Source organism: Bombina bombina, unplaced genomic scaffold, assembly GCF_027579735.1.
Source record: "Bombina bombina isolate aBomBom1 unplaced genomic scaffold, aBomBom1.pri scaffold_566, whole genome shotgun sequence".
Lineage (NCBI taxonomy): Eukaryota > Metazoa > Chordata > Amphibia > Anura > Bombinatoridae > Bombina > Bombina bombina.
The window spans coordinates 186487-204223 of NW_026510848.1; the positions used below are offsets into that span (position 1 = coordinate 186487).

General features: G+C 36.2%; 1 protein-coding gene across 1 annotated transcript in view; it reads left to right on the forward strand.

The window, feature by feature from the left end:
* The window catches only part of LOC128643485 (uncharacterized), a gene marked incomplete at its 3' end in the record, with an annotated part of 176509 nt that overhangs the window by 93987 nt on the left and 64785 nt on the right, over window positions 1-17737 (forward strand). The window contains 2 exon segments of the mRNA XM_053696330.1: window positions 3787-4086; window positions 4462-4755. Of these exon segments, the coding sequence (XP_053552305.1) occupies window positions 3787-4086; window positions 4462-4755 (594 nt within the window).

The following is a 17737-nucleotide window of genomic DNA, read 5'->3' on the forward strand; positions in this document are numbered from 1 at the left end:
AATCATTAACAGAACACATTAAGCATGTCAGATGGGTATTAACCAGATTACGTGAACCTAAACTCTTTGCCAAGATAGAAAAATGTCAGTTTCATGTACACAAAATAAAGTTCCTGGGCTATGTAATCACACCCGATAAAATACAAATGGATCCTGATAAACTAACTGCCATAACCAATTGGTCAAGACTAACCTCTGTCAAATCACTCCAAAGGTTTTTAGGGTTCACTAATTTCTGTAGAAGGTTTATCCTAAACTTCTCTATGATTACCAAACCTTTAACTACCTTAACCAAGAAAACACAAAGATTTGAATGGTACACTCAAGCAGAAGTTGCTTTTAATTACTTAAAAAGGAAATTCATGACAGCACCCATTTTGATTTTACCTGACCATAGCTGCCAATTCATAGTGGAGGTTGATGCATCAGATGCTGGTATTGGGGCAATTTTATCCCAGCGGAAAGATAAAAAAGCTTTTCATCACCCTATAGAGTATTACTCTAGGACTTTATCTCCCGCAGAGTCAAATTACTCTATAGGCGAAAGAATTGTTAACAGTCAAGTCTGCCCTCGAGACATGGAGACATATCCTGAAAGGGGCTTCTACACCCTTCATGATGTATACTGACCACAAAAACTTGCAGTATTTAAAGAGCAGCAAAACATTGTCTTCCAGACAGATCAGATGGGCTTTATTCTTAGATAGGTTTGATTTTATAATAACCTATAGACCTGGGACTCATAACATAAAGGCAGATGCACTCTCACGTGTACAGGATAAGATTAAACATTCAGAACAAGAAATGCCGCTCCTACCCCCCCATAAAATAATAGGCAACCTTGAATCACTTGAGAACGAGATATTAAAAGCACAAAAAACAGAAAACACCTCAATTCTGTCTCAATTACAAAAACAGGATTCTGGATTGTATTATCACTAGAATAAGATATACATCCCATCCTCTCTGCATTATAACATCTTAAAACACTTTCATGATGCACCCATGGCAGGACACCCTGGTATCAATAAAACACAGAAATTACTCAAAAGGTATTTTTGGTGGCCAGAGATGGATCAAACCATTTATGACTATGTTATCTCATGTGACACATGTGCAAGGAATAAAACTGAAAATAAGAAACCAGTAGGATATTTAACGCCCTTACCTATCCCAGAAATACCAAGGACATTGATTTCTATGGATTTCATTGTCGAACTCCCAACCTCAAAGGGTTATAACACTATACTGGTAGTAGTGGATCATTTAATAAGATTGGCACATTTTGTACCACTTAAATCTTTACCCAGCGCCACTGAAACTGCCAACGCCTTCAGATCACATATTGTACGTTTACATGGTTTACCCCTTTCTATCATCTCAGATCGTGGGACTCAGTTCACATCCCATTTCTGGAAAGCATTATGCAAAAAGCTTAAAATTGACCTGAGGTTCTCAACATCTTATCACCCCCAAACAAACAGTCTCACCAAAAGGGTAAATAGGATACTGGAACAGTACTTACCTTGTTACATCACCCATTTACAGGATGATTGGATGGAATACCTGTCCATGGCAGAGTTTGCTTATAACAATTCTATGACTAATTTCATAAAAAACACGCCATTCCATGCTACATATGGGTACCATCCAAGGACTATATCCATGAATCCTGCCATCATCAATTCTCCTGCAGCAATGCAATATTCAGAACAACTGAAAGACAGATTAGAGTTATTAAAAACACATTTACAAAAGGCAAAAGCAGAACAAAAATACTATTATGATCTTAGACATAGACCAAGCCCAAACTACAAAATTGGAGACCTAGTTTGGCTATCAACCAAACATCTAAAAGTGATACAACCATCTAAGAAATTAGGAAATAAGTTCATTGGCCCTTTTCCTATCAAACGTGTCCTGAATGCATCAACCCTCGAATTAGACCTCCCAAAACAGTATACCATACATCCTACCTTTCATACATCTCTCTTAAAACCTCACCATCCTAATAAATGCTCGGGCCGTGTCATTATTCCTCCTCCTTCTTTACATGTTGATGGTAATGAGGAATTCGAATTAGAATCCATTCTTGTTTCAAGGATACGAGGTAGAAGACTGGAATACCTTGTCAGATGGAAGGGTTATGGCCCTGAAGAGGACTCATGGATTAATGGGACTCAGATCCATGCACCCGATTTGATGAAGACTTTCCATCTTCGGTACCCTCAGAAGCCGTCTGGATGATCCACGGAGTGGATCCCTTGAGAAGGGGGATCTGTATTAAGCAGGTTACCACCCCCTTTCACATTCCAAAGTCTATTTAACATCCGTTTTACCTGCAACCTGTGCTTGAATATTTTGTTCTATCTAGTAGCTAGTCTCTAGGTTTAACTCCTCTCCAAGCCCTAATTCAGTATTGTCAAAGCTTTCACGCTGGATTTTTCATCTGTTCTAAGCAGTCTCTTCCACTCCTGCTTAGCCTGTCAGCCTGTCAGTCTCATTAGCTCTGAGCTGAATTCACCTGTGTCACTGCTGGAACACAGTCTGCAGCTACACACTTACCTAAGAAACTTCCATACATCAGAACCTGTGGAAACCGCAAGTATAACAGTATTTACCTCAAAGTTGCTACATTGAATATCTGCTTTTGTGCAACCTTAATATAATTTATCTTGGACTGTGTGTAATTTGTCAGCATCTTAAATCTAACCTCTAACTAGGGATATTGTGGGGAATCTGAGTTACAGGGAATTGCACTAAATGTACAACTGTTCCACAAGTGCCATCAAATAACCAATAGATTGTTATATCTTACTCAGTTCTGAGCATTCATTTAACCCTGTTGCCTCTCATATTGCTTCCACACAAAATACTGTTTAACCATTTAGTAGTATTACCAATTACTTGATAAACTTGCTGACACTTGTGCTTTACTAAGGTTGTTACAGCATCCAATCTTAGTTACAAAATCAGCTACAAATTATACTATAGAAAGTGGAATTGGAATTTTGTTACATTATTACACACAGTTTCAGTGCCCTGCTACATGTATTGTTCTAAACCCGGTGTCTACCAGGTTAGAAAACTACAATTTTGACAACAGTGACCATGTAACAGCCAGAGAACGTCCTCTTTCTAATAAAGGGGTCACATTTCTTCTACATTTTATTAAGGTCTCTTGTACTGCTTATCATTAAGTTCATACTCTAGACAATAAATATAAAGTTTTTGAACGCAGATAAGAACCATATGCTCAACAAGTCTGGCCAAAATTAGTTTATATGATAGTGTTTTGCTTATGCAGATATTCTAGAAGTCCTTTAACAGCGTTTGCACTTATGACCGCAAATGGAAGTTTATTCCATTAATCAACCACCCTTTCTGTGAAGAAGTTCTTCTGCAAATTTTTCCTGAACCTACTATACTTCAACTTGAGATTATGATTCCTTGTTCTCGAATGTCCTTTTGGTGAATAATACCTACAGCCTCAGTTTTATTAAACCCCTTAATATACTTGAAATATTATATCATGAATGTGAGGCTGGACATTTGTCCTCTAATGCCCCCACGGAAGACCATTTTATATAACCCAAAATGTTGCCACCCAGAATGCCAATTAAACCTTGTACAGCCTAGGAAGGAAGCCATTTATTCACTTATTGACATAAACATTTAAAATACTGTTTTATTGTTGGCGCTGAGGAAATCAATAAGTCATAACTTATAAGATTACTATCCAAACTGTAGAAATATAAAAACTTTTTTTCCTGTTATTTCCTACAGCTATCCCAAAGATCATAATAACAAATAATGTTGTTATACAGAATAAGGAGAGCTTTCTCAACAGCACAATCACTGGATTCTACCCCATTGACATTGACATTAAGTGGCTCAGAGACAAAGAGGTCCTGGAATCTGTTACTCATTACACACCTCAGAGACATTATGATGGAACATACTCAGTGAAAAGTTCTGTCATTATAACACCCACCAAAGAAAATGAAAAACAGACCTACTCAATCAGGGTCCTGCACACATCTCTTCATGACTCTATCCAGAAAGATTTCCAGCTTGTCTATGGAGGTAATACTCTTTATCTAAAGCTATCAAACAAATGTATAAACATTATTTATAGGAAATTGAACAAGGTTTAAAAATTATGAGAATCAATGACACTAAGGTTTCTGTAGGTTTGAAGAGGAGTTTATAACAGGGTATAAGAGCATTGGGAGCCTGTGGTTATGATGTGAAGGTAGGAATGGGGGGTATGGGGTCACTATAGAAGTTCATGATTATGTATAGATAGAAGAAAGCAAGTTCAATGCAGTGGTCACTACTTTCTACAAGAAATATAGTCCATTGTGAGAGCCAGAAGAAGAAAGTGGTTTTCGGGGCTGCAGGGTATATCAATGACTTCTTATTTTATATTTATTATATTTGTTTTATGTCTACTCACAGATCCACCAAGGGTGAGAATTTCTTATGAGGTAATCAATGGGAATACGGACTATATATTACGCTGTTTAGCGACTGGATTCTATCCAGCTGCAATTAATATTACTTGGATTAGAGATGGAGAAGTCCTTCAGAAGTCACTTTTGGGTAAACTAGGACAGAATCAAAATGGTACGTACAATGTGGAAAGCTCAGTGACCATGACAAAATGCCCTAAGGAACAGATATTGTCCTGCAGAGTCCAACACGCATCCCTTAAAAAGCCTCTTCAAGAAAACTTCATACTGATGAAAAGAGGTAAACATCCAAATATCAGTCATTTTAGTAGCAATAACTAGCTAGAGAATATAAATGTAACATTATTTATCTTATGTTATCCATATTATTCAAGAACACATAAACACTCCATTCCTTTCTTGTTTCCTCTGCTGACATCATGATCAGGTAGGAAAGGTTTCAGAAGTTCAAATTTACACTTTTTAATGACTATAACCATCAGTTTCTTGTGTCAGCCAACAAGTATGCACGCTTCACCAATCCCAAAGATATAAAAATGTATTGTTGCTGCTGGTTTGTAGCAGTAGCACTTAATACTATGTTAACTTTATTTAAGATTTTGCTCTTGTTTAGCAGCTCCTCTGCTTTGCTTGGCATTCTCCATATGAAATAAGGGGTTAGCAAATGTCCATTAATTAATTAATTAATTAATAAAGTTGTCAAAAATTGGTCAAGCCAAATGTCCCCAGGAACTAATATTCATTAAAATGAAAGTATTACTTTGAGATATTTAAAGGGATACTAAACCCAATCAGCCAGGGTTCTGAACCAAAAATGGGCCTCCCCATAATCTAATAGCCCTCTCAAAATAACCCCCCCCCAAAAAAAAAATATAAAACCCTAGCCTACAATAAACTACCAATATCCCTTAAAAGGGCATTTTGTAGGGCATTGCCTTAAAGAAATCAGCTCTTTTCCCTGTAAATAATACAAAGATCCCCCAACAGTAAAACCCACCACCCAACCAAACCCCAAAATAAAAAACCTAACTCTAAAAAAACCTAAGATACCCATTGCCCTGAAAAAGGCATTTGTATGGACATTGCCCTTAAAAGGGCATTCAGCTCTTTTTAAATGCCCTTAAAAGGGCATTTAGCTCTTTTAAGAAAGCCCAAAACCCTAATCTAAAAAAAAACACCCAAATTTTTTTTAAAAAACCTAACACTTACCCCTGAGACGATCCACTTACAGTTTTTGAAGTCCAGACATCCTGGCAGTGAGAAGTCTTCATCCAGGTGGCGAGGTCTTCATCCATCCAGACGGCGTCTTCTATCTTCATCCAAACGGCATCTTCTATCTTCATCCTGGCGGAGCGGCTCCATCCTGAAGACATCCAGCGTGGAGCGTCCTCTTCACATGGTCCCCGCCATATACTAAATCTTCAATGCAAGGGAGCCTTTTCAAAATGGCATCCCTTGCATTCCTATTGGCTGATTTGATTTTTGAAATTCAAATCAGCCAATAGGATGAGAGCTACTGAAATCCTATTGGCTGTTGAAATCAGCCAATAGGATGAGAGCTACTGAAATTCTATTTTCTATATTCTATATTCGCCGGGATGAAGACCTTTCCGTCTGGATGAAGACTTCTCATCGCCTGGATGAGGATGGATGTCTGGACTTCAAAAACTGTAAGTGGGTCATCAGGGGTTAGTGTTTTTTTTTTTAGATTAGGGTTTGGGCTTGTCTTAAAAGAGCTGAATGCCCTTTTAAGGGCAAGAAAAAGAGCTGTATGTAGGCTATGTTTTTATTTTTTTTTATTTTGATAGGGCTATTAGATTAGGTGCAATTGTTTTTATTTTGGATAATTTTGTTTGTTATTTTTCATAATTTAGTATTTTTTTATTTTTTGTAATTTAGTTATTTTATTTTTTGTAACTGTAGATTTAATTTTTTTAGCAGTGTTAGTTTTTTTTAATGCGTAATTTAATTTATTAATAGTTATTTTAATTTTAGTATAATAGTAATGTTAGTTTAATTTATAGTTTAAATTTAGGTTTTGTTAATTTCACAGATAAGTATTTATTTTAAGATAGGGATTTTGTAATTTTATTTTAAAGTTAGGGGGAGTAGTATTAGTATGAAGGTTATGTCAAACACCTTTTTGACAAGTGGACACGCACCTTTCTCCTCCCCTAACCCGCCCCTTTCTACTCCCACTTTTATGGACCTTTTTGATATACATTTGATATCAAATTGATATAAAAAGGGGTTTTGATACAAATTTGATATAAAATTGATCTAAATGTTTTTTTAATTAGGATTTGGATTAAAAGGTTATAAGAGGGTATAAAGCTTAATATTTTGATATTTTTGAGTAGGAGATTTATAAAAGACTATAAAGTTTAATGTTATTTAATTAAAAAGGTATAAAGTATACTTTGATATTGTATTCTATTAAAAGGGATATAAAATCTTAATATATATACCCTCTATAATGTTCAATAGGTTTAATAAGGCATGTGGACTTGCTATGAAAAGTATATAACATGTAATAGGATTAAAAGGGGTATAAGACTGTATAAAACTCAATTGTTTTGATATTTTATTTTATTAGGAGGTTATAAAAAAAAACGGGGGATAAAGTATAATTTTGATAATGTTTGTTAACATTTGTTATAAGATTTCTGTGAATCAAATCATTTAATTCAGTATTGCACATTATCATATCTTCTCTGTCTTCATGCCAGCACATTGTATGAATGAAATTCTCTGAATGCACAGGCTACTTATATGCTCTGACAAATTATTTATTAAAAAAAAAATGCTGATATATCTAATACGTCATTTGTTAAATGATAACTAAGTCATTTGTTAAATGACTACAAAAATCATTATATTACTCTCAGATGTCATTTGAATTCACAGGCTATTTAAAAATACTGATACACATACTTTTTGTAAGACTAAGCATATCACATGGTTATCTAAACAAAAGCAAACTCTCACTTATCTCACTAAAAATGCAGTTTGTCCTTAGTAAGCAAGATGAAAATAGACTCATCTAATATAGCCAACAAGTGCATTAAGTGATATATTATTAGTTTGAGAGTTTAAAAATCACTAGATATATTAAGTGGTCACAATGAAAACACATTGCTGTTGTAAACTGTGTAAACTGATGGTAACATTAGTTTCATTAATATAAGTTAAGCTTAGTTACTTACGCCTAGATTTAGAGTTCTGCGTTAGCCGTCCAAACCAGCGTTAGAGGCTCCTAACTCTGGTTTTGGCCGGCCACTGGTATTTAGAGTCATGTTGGTAAGGGTCTAACGCTCACTTTCCAGCCGCGACGTTTCCATACTGCAGATCCCTTTACGTCAATTGCGTATCCTATCTTTTCAATGGGATCTTTCTAACGCTGGTATTTAGAGTCTTGGCTGAAGTGAGCGTTAGAACTCTAACGACAAAACTCCACTTGCAGAAAAAAGTCAGGAGTTAAGAGCTTTATGGGCTAATGCCGGCTCATAAAGCTCTCAACTATTGTGCTCTAAAGTACACTAACACCCATAAACTACCTATGTACCCCTAAACCGAGGACCCCCACATCCCCGCCACTCTAATAAAAAATTTTAACCCCTAATCTGCCGACCGCACACCGCCGCAACCTACATTATCCCTATGTACCCCTAATCTGCTGCCCCTAACATCGCCGACACCTACATAATATTTATTACCCCCTAATCTGCCCCCCCCCAACGTTGCTGCTACCTACCTACACTTATTAACCCCTAATCTGCCGACCGGACCTCGCCGCCACTATAATAAATGTATTAACCCCTAAACTGCCGCACTCCCGCCTCGCAAACACTAGAATAACTAGTATTAACCCCTAATCTGCCCTCCCTAACATCGCCGACACCAAACTTCAAGTATTAACCCCTAATCTGCCGACCGGACCTCGCCGCTACTATAATAAATGTATTAACCCTAACACTAACACCCCCCTAAGTTAAATATAATTTTTATCTAACAAAATAAATTAACTCTTATTAAATAAATTAATCCTATTTAAAGCTAAATACTTACCTGTAAAATAAACCCCAATATAGCTACAATATAAATAATAATTATATTGTAGCTATTTTAGCATTTATATTTATTTTACAGGAAACTTTGTATTTATTTTAACTAGGTACAATAGCTATTAAATAGGTAATAACTATTTAATAGCTACCTAGTTAAAATAATTACACAATTACCTGTAAAATAAATTCTAACCTAAGTTACTATTAAACCTAACACTACACTATCAATAAATTAATTAAATAAACTATCTACAATTAAATCAACTAAACTAAATTACAAAAAAAAACAAACACTAAATTACAAAAAAAACAAACACTAAATTACAAAAAATAAAAAAAGATTACAAGAATTTTAAACTAATTACACCTACTCTAAGCCCCATAAAAAAATAACAAAGCCCCCCAAAATAAAAAAATGCCCTACCCTATTCTAAAATAAAAACAGCTCTATTACCTTACGAGCCCTTAAAAGGGCCTTTTGCGGGGCATGCCCCAAAGAAATCAGCTCTTTTGCCTGTAAAAAAACCATACAATACCCCCCCAACATTACAACCCACCACCCACATACCCCTAATCTAACCCACCCAAACCCCCCTTAAAAAACCTAACACTAAGCCCCTGAAGATCTTCCTACCTTGTTTTCACCACGCCGGGTATCACTGATCCGTCCAGAAGAGGGTCCGAAGTCTTCATCCTATCCGGGCAGAAGAGGACATCCGGACCGGCAGACATCTTCTATCTTCTTCCATCCGGCGCGGAGCGGGTCCATCTTGAAGCAGCCGGCACGGATCCATCCTCTTCTAACTACGTCCTAAGTCCGAGTGAAGTCCTAAGCCAATCAGATTCAAGTTCAATCCGATTGGCTGATCCAATCAGCCAATCAGATTGAGCTCACATTCTATTGGCTGTTCCGATCAGCCAATAGAATGCGAGCTCAATCTTATTGGCTGATTGGATCAGCCAATCCGATTGAACTTGAATCTGATTGGCTGATTCAATCAGCCAATCAGATTTTTCCTACCTTAATTCCGATTGGCTGATAGAATCTTATCAGCCAATCGGAATTCGAGGGACGCCATCTTGGATGGCGTCATTTAAAGGAACCTTCATTCGGACTTAGGACAACGTTAGAAGAGGATGGATCTGCGGCGGCTGCTTCAAGATGGACACGCTCCGCGCCGGATGGAAGAAGATAGAAGATGCCGCATGGATGAAGATGTCTGCCGGTCCGGATGTCCTCATCTGCCCGGATAGGATGAAGACTTTGGACCCTCTGGAGGAGCTCTTCTGCCCGGATAGGATGAAGACTTCGGACCCTCTTCTGGACGGATCGGATGGTACCCGGCTGGGTGAAGACAAGGTAGGAAGATCTTCAGGGGCTTAGTGTTAGGTTTTTTAAGGGGGGTTTGGGTGGGTTAGATTAGAGGTATGTGGGTTGTGGGTTGTAATGTTGGGGGGGTATTGTATGTTTTTTTTTACAGGCAAAAGAGTTGATTTCTTTGGGGCATGCCCCGCAAAAGGCCCTTTTAAGGGCTGGTAAGGTAATAGAGCTGTTAACTTTTTATTTTAGAATAGGTTAGGGCATTTTTTTATTTTGGGGGGCTTTGTTATTTTTTTTAGGGGGCTTAGAGTAGGTGTAATTAGTTTAAAATTCTTGTAATCTTTTTTTATTTTTTGTAATTTAGTGTTTGTTTTTTTGTAATTCAGTTTAGTTGATTTAATTGTAGATAATTGTAGGTAGTTTAGTTAATTAATTTATTGATAGTATAGTGTTAGGTTTAATAGTAACTTAGGTTAGGATTTATTTTACAGGTAATTGTGTAATTATTTTAACTAGGTAGCTATTAAATAGTTATTAACTATTTAATAGCTATTGTACCTAGTTAAAATAAATACAAAGTTTCTTGTAAAATAAATATAAATGCTAAAATAGCTACAATATAATTATTATTTATATTGTAGCTATATTAGGGTTTATTTTACAGGTAAGTATTTAGCTTTAAATAGATTTAATTTATTTAATAAGAGTTAATTTATTTCGTTAGATTTAAATTATATTTAACTTAGGGTGTTAGTATTAGGGTTAGACTTAGCTTTAGGGGTTAATACATTTATTAGAGTAGCGGCGAGGTCCGGTCGGCAGATAAGGGGTTAACACTTGAAGTTAGGTGTCGGCGATGTTAGGGAGGGCAGATTAGGGGTTAATACTATTTATTATAGGGTTTTTGAGGCGGGAGTGAGGCGGTTTAGGGGTTAATACATTTATTATAGTGGCGGTGAGGTCCGGTCGGCAGATTAGGGGTTAATAAGTGTAGGTAGGTAGCGGCGACGTTGGGGGGGGCAGATTAGGGGGTAATAAATATAATATAGGGGTCGGCGATGTTAGGGGCAGCAGATTAGGGGTACATAGCTATAATGTAGGTTGCGGCAGTGTACAGAGCAGCAGATTAGGGGTTAATAATAATATGCAGGGTCAGCGATAGCGGGGGCAGCAGATTAGGGGTTAATAAGTGTAAGGTTAGGGGTGTTTAGACTCGGGGTACATGTTAGAGTGTTAGGTGCAGACTTAGGAAGTGTTTCCCCATAGGAAACAATGGGGCTGCGTTAGGAGCTGAACGCTGCTTTTTTGCAGGTGTTAGGTTTTTTTTCAGCTCAAACTGCCCCATTGTTTCCTATGGGGGAATCGTGCACCAGCACGTTTTTGAAGCTGGCCGGGTCCGTAAGCAACGCTGGTATTGAGAGTTGCAGTGGCGGTAAATATGCCTGTACACTCCCTTTTTGGAGCCTAACGTAGCCCTTCAGAGAACTCTAAATACCAGCGTTGTTTAAAAGGTGCGGGGGAAAAAAAACACGCGTAGCTAACGCACCCCTTCTAACGCAAAACTCTAAATCTAGGCGAATGTGTAAGACTTTACAATGCAAAGTATAATAGAGGTTGTTGGTACACATATTATCATCCAAGCAGGGTTGGTAAAAGGAGAGGTTTTATAAAATAGATAGAAAAAAAATATTTCTGTAAGAGATGTATTTATTTTTTATTCAGCTAAGATAACATTACTTTGTTTATAAGTTTAGAATTAATTATTATAAAAGACAGTTTAGAGTAAATATCATAACTTATATACACACACCAAAAGATCCAAAAGTTCAGGGACAGCGATTTTTAAGTTTCACGCCCACAACCACCCCCACCGTTTTACTTAACACAGCAATATGTATAGATTAAATTATTTTGTTGTTACAGAAATGTGGTAAGAGGTAGTAAATGCAATGTTTTTTAAAAAAATTGTATTTGTGCGTTTGTATTTGTTTTTAATTTCTTCATCAGCTGTGTACAGATTTGTGAGTTCAAAATAAAATAATATGGTGAGTTAATCATTTTATTAAGATTTTGCATTATATGTATAGCTTGCAAATATGTAAGATGTGATGTATAAATGTTTATTTTTGTTTTGTGGGTATAAAGTTAATTTAAAAAGATAATTGAGAATTAGTTTTTAATATGCAGGGTTTTACTTAGATGTTTGGATTATGCTTATTTGTATTTATGATGTATAAATGTTTATTTTTGCTTTGTGATTATAAGGGGTCAAAATCCTATGCGCTTTTTTAAAAAGATAAGTGAGAGTTTACTTTTTTAATATGCTGAGTTAATCATTTTATTAAGATGTTTGCATTATATGTTGAGCATTTAAAAAACATTTTATTTTGCTTTGTGATTATAAGGGGAAAGTGAGAGTTTGCTTTTGTTTAGATAACCATGTGATATGCTTAGTCTTACAACAATTATGTGTATCAGTATTTTTAAATAGCCTGAGAATTCAAATGACATCTGAGAGTAATATTATGATTTTTTTAGTCATTTAACAAATAACATATTAGATATGTCAGCATTTTTTTTTTAATTAAATAATTTGAGCATATAGAATTTTGTTCAATGTGCCGGCATGAAGACAGAGAAGATATGATAATGTGCAATACTAAATTAAATGATTTGATTCACAGAAATCTTATAACAAATGTTAACAAACATTATCAAAATTATACTTTATCCCCCTTTCTTAAAAAATTTTTTTATAACCTCCTAATAAAAGAAAATATCAAAACAATTGAGTTGTATACACTCTTATACCCTTTTTAATCCTATTACATTTGATATCCTTTTCATAGCAAGTCCTGACATGCCTTATTAAACTTTTTGAACATTATAGAGGATATATATATTAAGATTTTAAATCCCATTTAAAAGAATACAATATCAAAGTATACTTTATACCTTTTTAATTAAATAACATTAAACTTTATAGTCTTTTATATATACATAAAAAATGTATATCAATTTTATATCAAATTCGTATTAAAAACACTTTTTAATATCAATTTTATATCAAATTCGTATTAAAAACACTTTTTAATATCAATTTTATATCAAATTCGTATTAAAAACACTTTTTAATATCAATTTTATATCAAATTCGTAAAAGTGGGAGTAGAAAGAGGCGGGATTAGGGGAGGAGAAATGGGCATGTCCACCTGTCAAAAAGGTGTTTGACATAACCTTCATACTATTACTACTAGGGGGTTGTTAGGTTTAGGGGTTAATAATTTAATTTAGTTTTTTAGCGATGTAGGGGGCTGTCGGTTTAGGGGTTAATAGGTTTATTTAGTGGCAGTGATGTGGGAGGCCAGTGGTTTTGGAGTTAATAACTTTATTTAGTAGCGATGTCAGGGAGCGGCAAAATAGAAGTTAATATCTTTATTATAGTGTGGGCAATGTTGCGGTGCAGGGGAATAGGGGTTAATAACTTTATTATAGTGGGGGCAATATCAGGAGCGGCAGATTAGGGGTTAATAGATTTATTTCGGTGGCGGCGATGTGGGGGGCCGCAGATTAGGGGTTAATAAGTTTATGTAGGTGTCGGCGATGTTGGGGGCAGCAGGTTAGGGGTGTTTAGACGTGGGGTTTATGTTAGGGTGTTAGGTTTAAACTTAACTTTTTTTCCCCATAGTCATGTCCGTCCACACATTGATAATTCAGCCCCTTATTCTGCAAATCCATCAATGATGTCAGGTAAACCCTGCATTATACAAGGAACTTTTAAACATTATTTACCAGTTTATACTATAACAAATGTATCTGAAATGTGGTTTTTGCATTTGATTTGGTAAAAAAATATCTTCTGAAGGGTTAGAATTCTATTAGGGAGGTTTATTGAGATGACGCATGTGATGAGTAAAGCCAGAACAAAGAAAAAAAATACATAAAAATGTGAAAATGGGTTTACTAATGTATAAAAAGATTGTGAAGCACTAATTTATCGCACGCCCGCAAACGAGCAAAAGCGCGCAATAAATAATCAACCATTACAAGTGGTTGGTTATTGCTACCGTGAGCTTGCAGTAGCAATTAGAGATCTGGTTAATTTTTTTAAAAGTGCCCAATTGGCCCCCCCAAAAAGGTGTAGTGTGCCTTTTCAAAAAATTGTAACATATTTTGTGTTTTAATAAAATTACTGCACTAGGGAGTATTTGGGGTGTGGGGTGTTAGAAAAAAAAACGGAACTGAAAAGTGCCTTTACATTGCGTTCTATGGAAACTGTGTGTTTCCTGTAACTATATATGTAAATATATACGTATATGCTTATATACATATATATGTATGTGTTAATATGTATATACACACATATTAACACATAACTCTATGTATATAAGCATAAACATATATATTTATATTTGCTGCCCATCTAGCCCACAATTTGTAAAGATCTTAAGGGGCCGAATTATGAAGCTCCGCACTTCTGGTTAACATTTGTTTTGCTCAAGTAGTTACAATTTTATTATTGTATTTCTCTTATAATATAGAGACATTTTTTGCTCCACCATATGTGAGTACAAAAGTGGAGTTTTAAATATGTTCTTTATTGGATATAGATGTTTTTTGCACTATTTGTATTTTCTTTTCTTTTGGAAGCTGCAATATACAGAAGATATATCCCTGGTTTGAGAAATACTTGTTTTCCATTATTATTATTGGTTATTTGTAGAGCGCCAACAGATTCCGCAGCGCAATATATCCTTTTTTTATCACTTTGTTTTTACCTTAAATAATGCAAATAATATTGTATTACAATATCAAGCACAATTAACATTTTGGCCAAGATTATATTTGCAGCGCTATTGATAACGCAGGGTGTGCTAGCAATATTGCTGGACTGAGCTAGGATTAGCACGCAAATTGGTATAACAAGTCCAAAGTAAAGAAGAATTACCAGAGAATTTTTAGCACACAAGACATTTAGCGTGATCCTATCCTTTCAATGGATGTCGCAGCTGTGCTAAACATTGCTCATATTACAAGTTGAAAGTAACGTGTTTGCATGACTTGAGACCTGAAGTAATGTACTAGGCTTACAAAAAATGTTTAACAAAATACATGGAAAACACGTTAAAACAAAGTACTACACTATATATATATATATATATATATATATATATATATATATATATATATATATATATATATATATATATATATATATATATCAAAATAACAAGAGTATTGCATTGAGCAATGATACTTTTTTATTGGACTAACTATACATTTATAAGATGACAAGCTTTCAGAAGAGTTCCTTCCTTTATCAAGTCTGAAGCAATACTTGATAAAGGAAGGAACTCTTCTGAAAGCTTGTCATCTTATAAATGTATAGTTAGTCCAATAAAAAAGTATCATTGCTCAATGCAATACTCGTTATTTTGATATCTAAATCTCTGGACTAACACTGTATATATATACAGTGGGGCAAAAAAGTATTTAGTCAGCCACCAATTGTGCAAGTTCTCACACTTAAGAAGATGAGAAAGGCCTGTAATTTTCATCATAGGTATACCTCAACTATGAGAGACAAAATGTGGAAAGAAATCACGACAATCACATTGTCTGATTTGGAAAGAATTTATTTGCATATTATGGTGGAAAATAAGTATTTGGTCACCTACAAACAAGCAAGATTTCTGGCTCTCACCTGTATCTTCTTCTTTAAGAGGCTCCTCTCTCCTCCACTCATTACCTGTATTAATGGCACCTGTTTGAACTTGTTATCAGTATAAAAGACACCTGTCCACAACCTCACACAGTCACACTCTAAACTCCACTATGGGGAAGACAAAAGAGCTGTCTAAGGACACCAGAAACAAAATTGTAGACCTGCACCAGGCTGGGAAGACTGAATCTGCAATAGGCAAGCAGCTTGGTGTGAAGAAATCAACTGTTGGAGCAATAATTAGAAAATGGAAGACATACAAGACCACTGATAATCTCCCTCAATATGGGGCTCCACGCAAGATCTCACCCCATGGGGTCAAAATGATCACAAGAACGGTGAACAAACATCCCAGAACCACACGGGGGGACCTAGTGAATGACCTGCAGAGAACTGGGACCAACGTTACAAAGGCTACCATCAGTAACACACTACGCCGCCATGGACTCATATCCTGCAGTGCCAGACGTGTCCCCCTGCTTAAGCCAGTACATGTCAGGGCCCATCTGAAGTATGCTAGAGAGCATTTGGATGATCCAGAAGCGGATTGGGAGAATGTCAAATGGTCAGATGAAACCAAAGTAGTTCTGTTTGGTAGAAACACAACTCATCGTGTTTGGAGGAGAGAGAATGCTGAGTTGCAACCAAAGAACACCATACCTAATGTGAAGCATGGGGGTGGCAACATCATGCTTTGGGGCTGTTTCTCTGCAAAGGGAACAGGACGACTGATCCGTGTACATGAAAGAATGAATGGGGCCATGTGTTGTGAGCTTTTGAGTGCAAACCTCCTTTCATCAGCAAGGGCATTGAAGATGAAACGTGGCTGGGTCTTTCAACATGACAATGATCCCAAACACACTGCCTGGGTAATGAAGGAGTGGCTTCGTAAGAAGCATTTCAAGGTCCTGGTGTGGCCTAGCCAGTCTCCAGATCTCAACCCCATAGAAAACCTTTGGAGGGAGTTGAAAGTCCGTGTTGCCCAGAGACAGCCCCAAAACATCACTGCTCTAGAGGGGATCTGCATGCAGGAATGGGTCAACATACCAGCAACAGTGTGTGACAACCTTGTGAAGACTTACAGAAAACGTTTAACCTCTGTCATTGCCAACAAAGGATATATAACAAAGTATTGAGATGAACTTTTGATATTGACCAAATACTTATTTTCCACCATAATATGCAAATAAATTCTTTCCAAATCAGACATGTGATTGTCTGGATTTGTTTCCATATTTTGTCTCTCATAGTTGAGGTATACCTATGATGAAAATTACAGGCCTCTCTCATCTTCTTAAGTGGGAGAACTTGCACAATTGGTGCCTGACTGAATACTTTTTTGCCCCACTGTATGTATATATATATATATATATATATATATATATATATATATATATATATATATATATATATATATATATATATATATATATATATTGTGACCTGGGATCTTGGAAACACACAGTCCTCAACGCTGGAAACACCACACAAGGTTGTAGCTTTATAAAATACAGTCTGTTTATTATCAGGTCTGGCAAAAACAGGCAAAATAAACATAAACAAAACAAGAGGCTTGCTCTACTGAGCACTTGCTAACAAGTACAACTGTCTGCACTAAGTAACTTTTCACAAAAGTAATATTGCACAGACCTTTCAAACTTTGTCCTTTAGAGATAATTCCTCTCAGTCTCTCAGGAGAGTGTTTTCAGTTTCCATTTACTGCTGGCAAAATCTACCTCTCAACCCCTGACTAGGGATTTTATTAGCACCTGCTGTCAATTACCACTTGCAGGTGAGTAGCTAGCTGAGTCAGACAGAATTCCTGGACTGGACTTTTTGACATAATGTGCTACCTGCAAACTGCGGGGTGGAGCACTGGCCCCCCCTACTCTCCAAATACTCCACCCCAAGGACCCAGAAATAAATCACATATTTTCTCTATGTGGCAAACAAACATAACAATTCTCCCTGGGGTTGTCAGACCATACCCGGCACTGCAGCACTTTTGAGGGAATATAGACACCTTCCATTATATGCCTTGGGTTCTGTCACACATCCTCCCCACCAGCTCAGACCTAGTGGGGTGAGCGACCATGGCCAAAAGTGTATGCATACGTGAAAGGCCATCAGCATTACCCTGTTTACGTCCTGC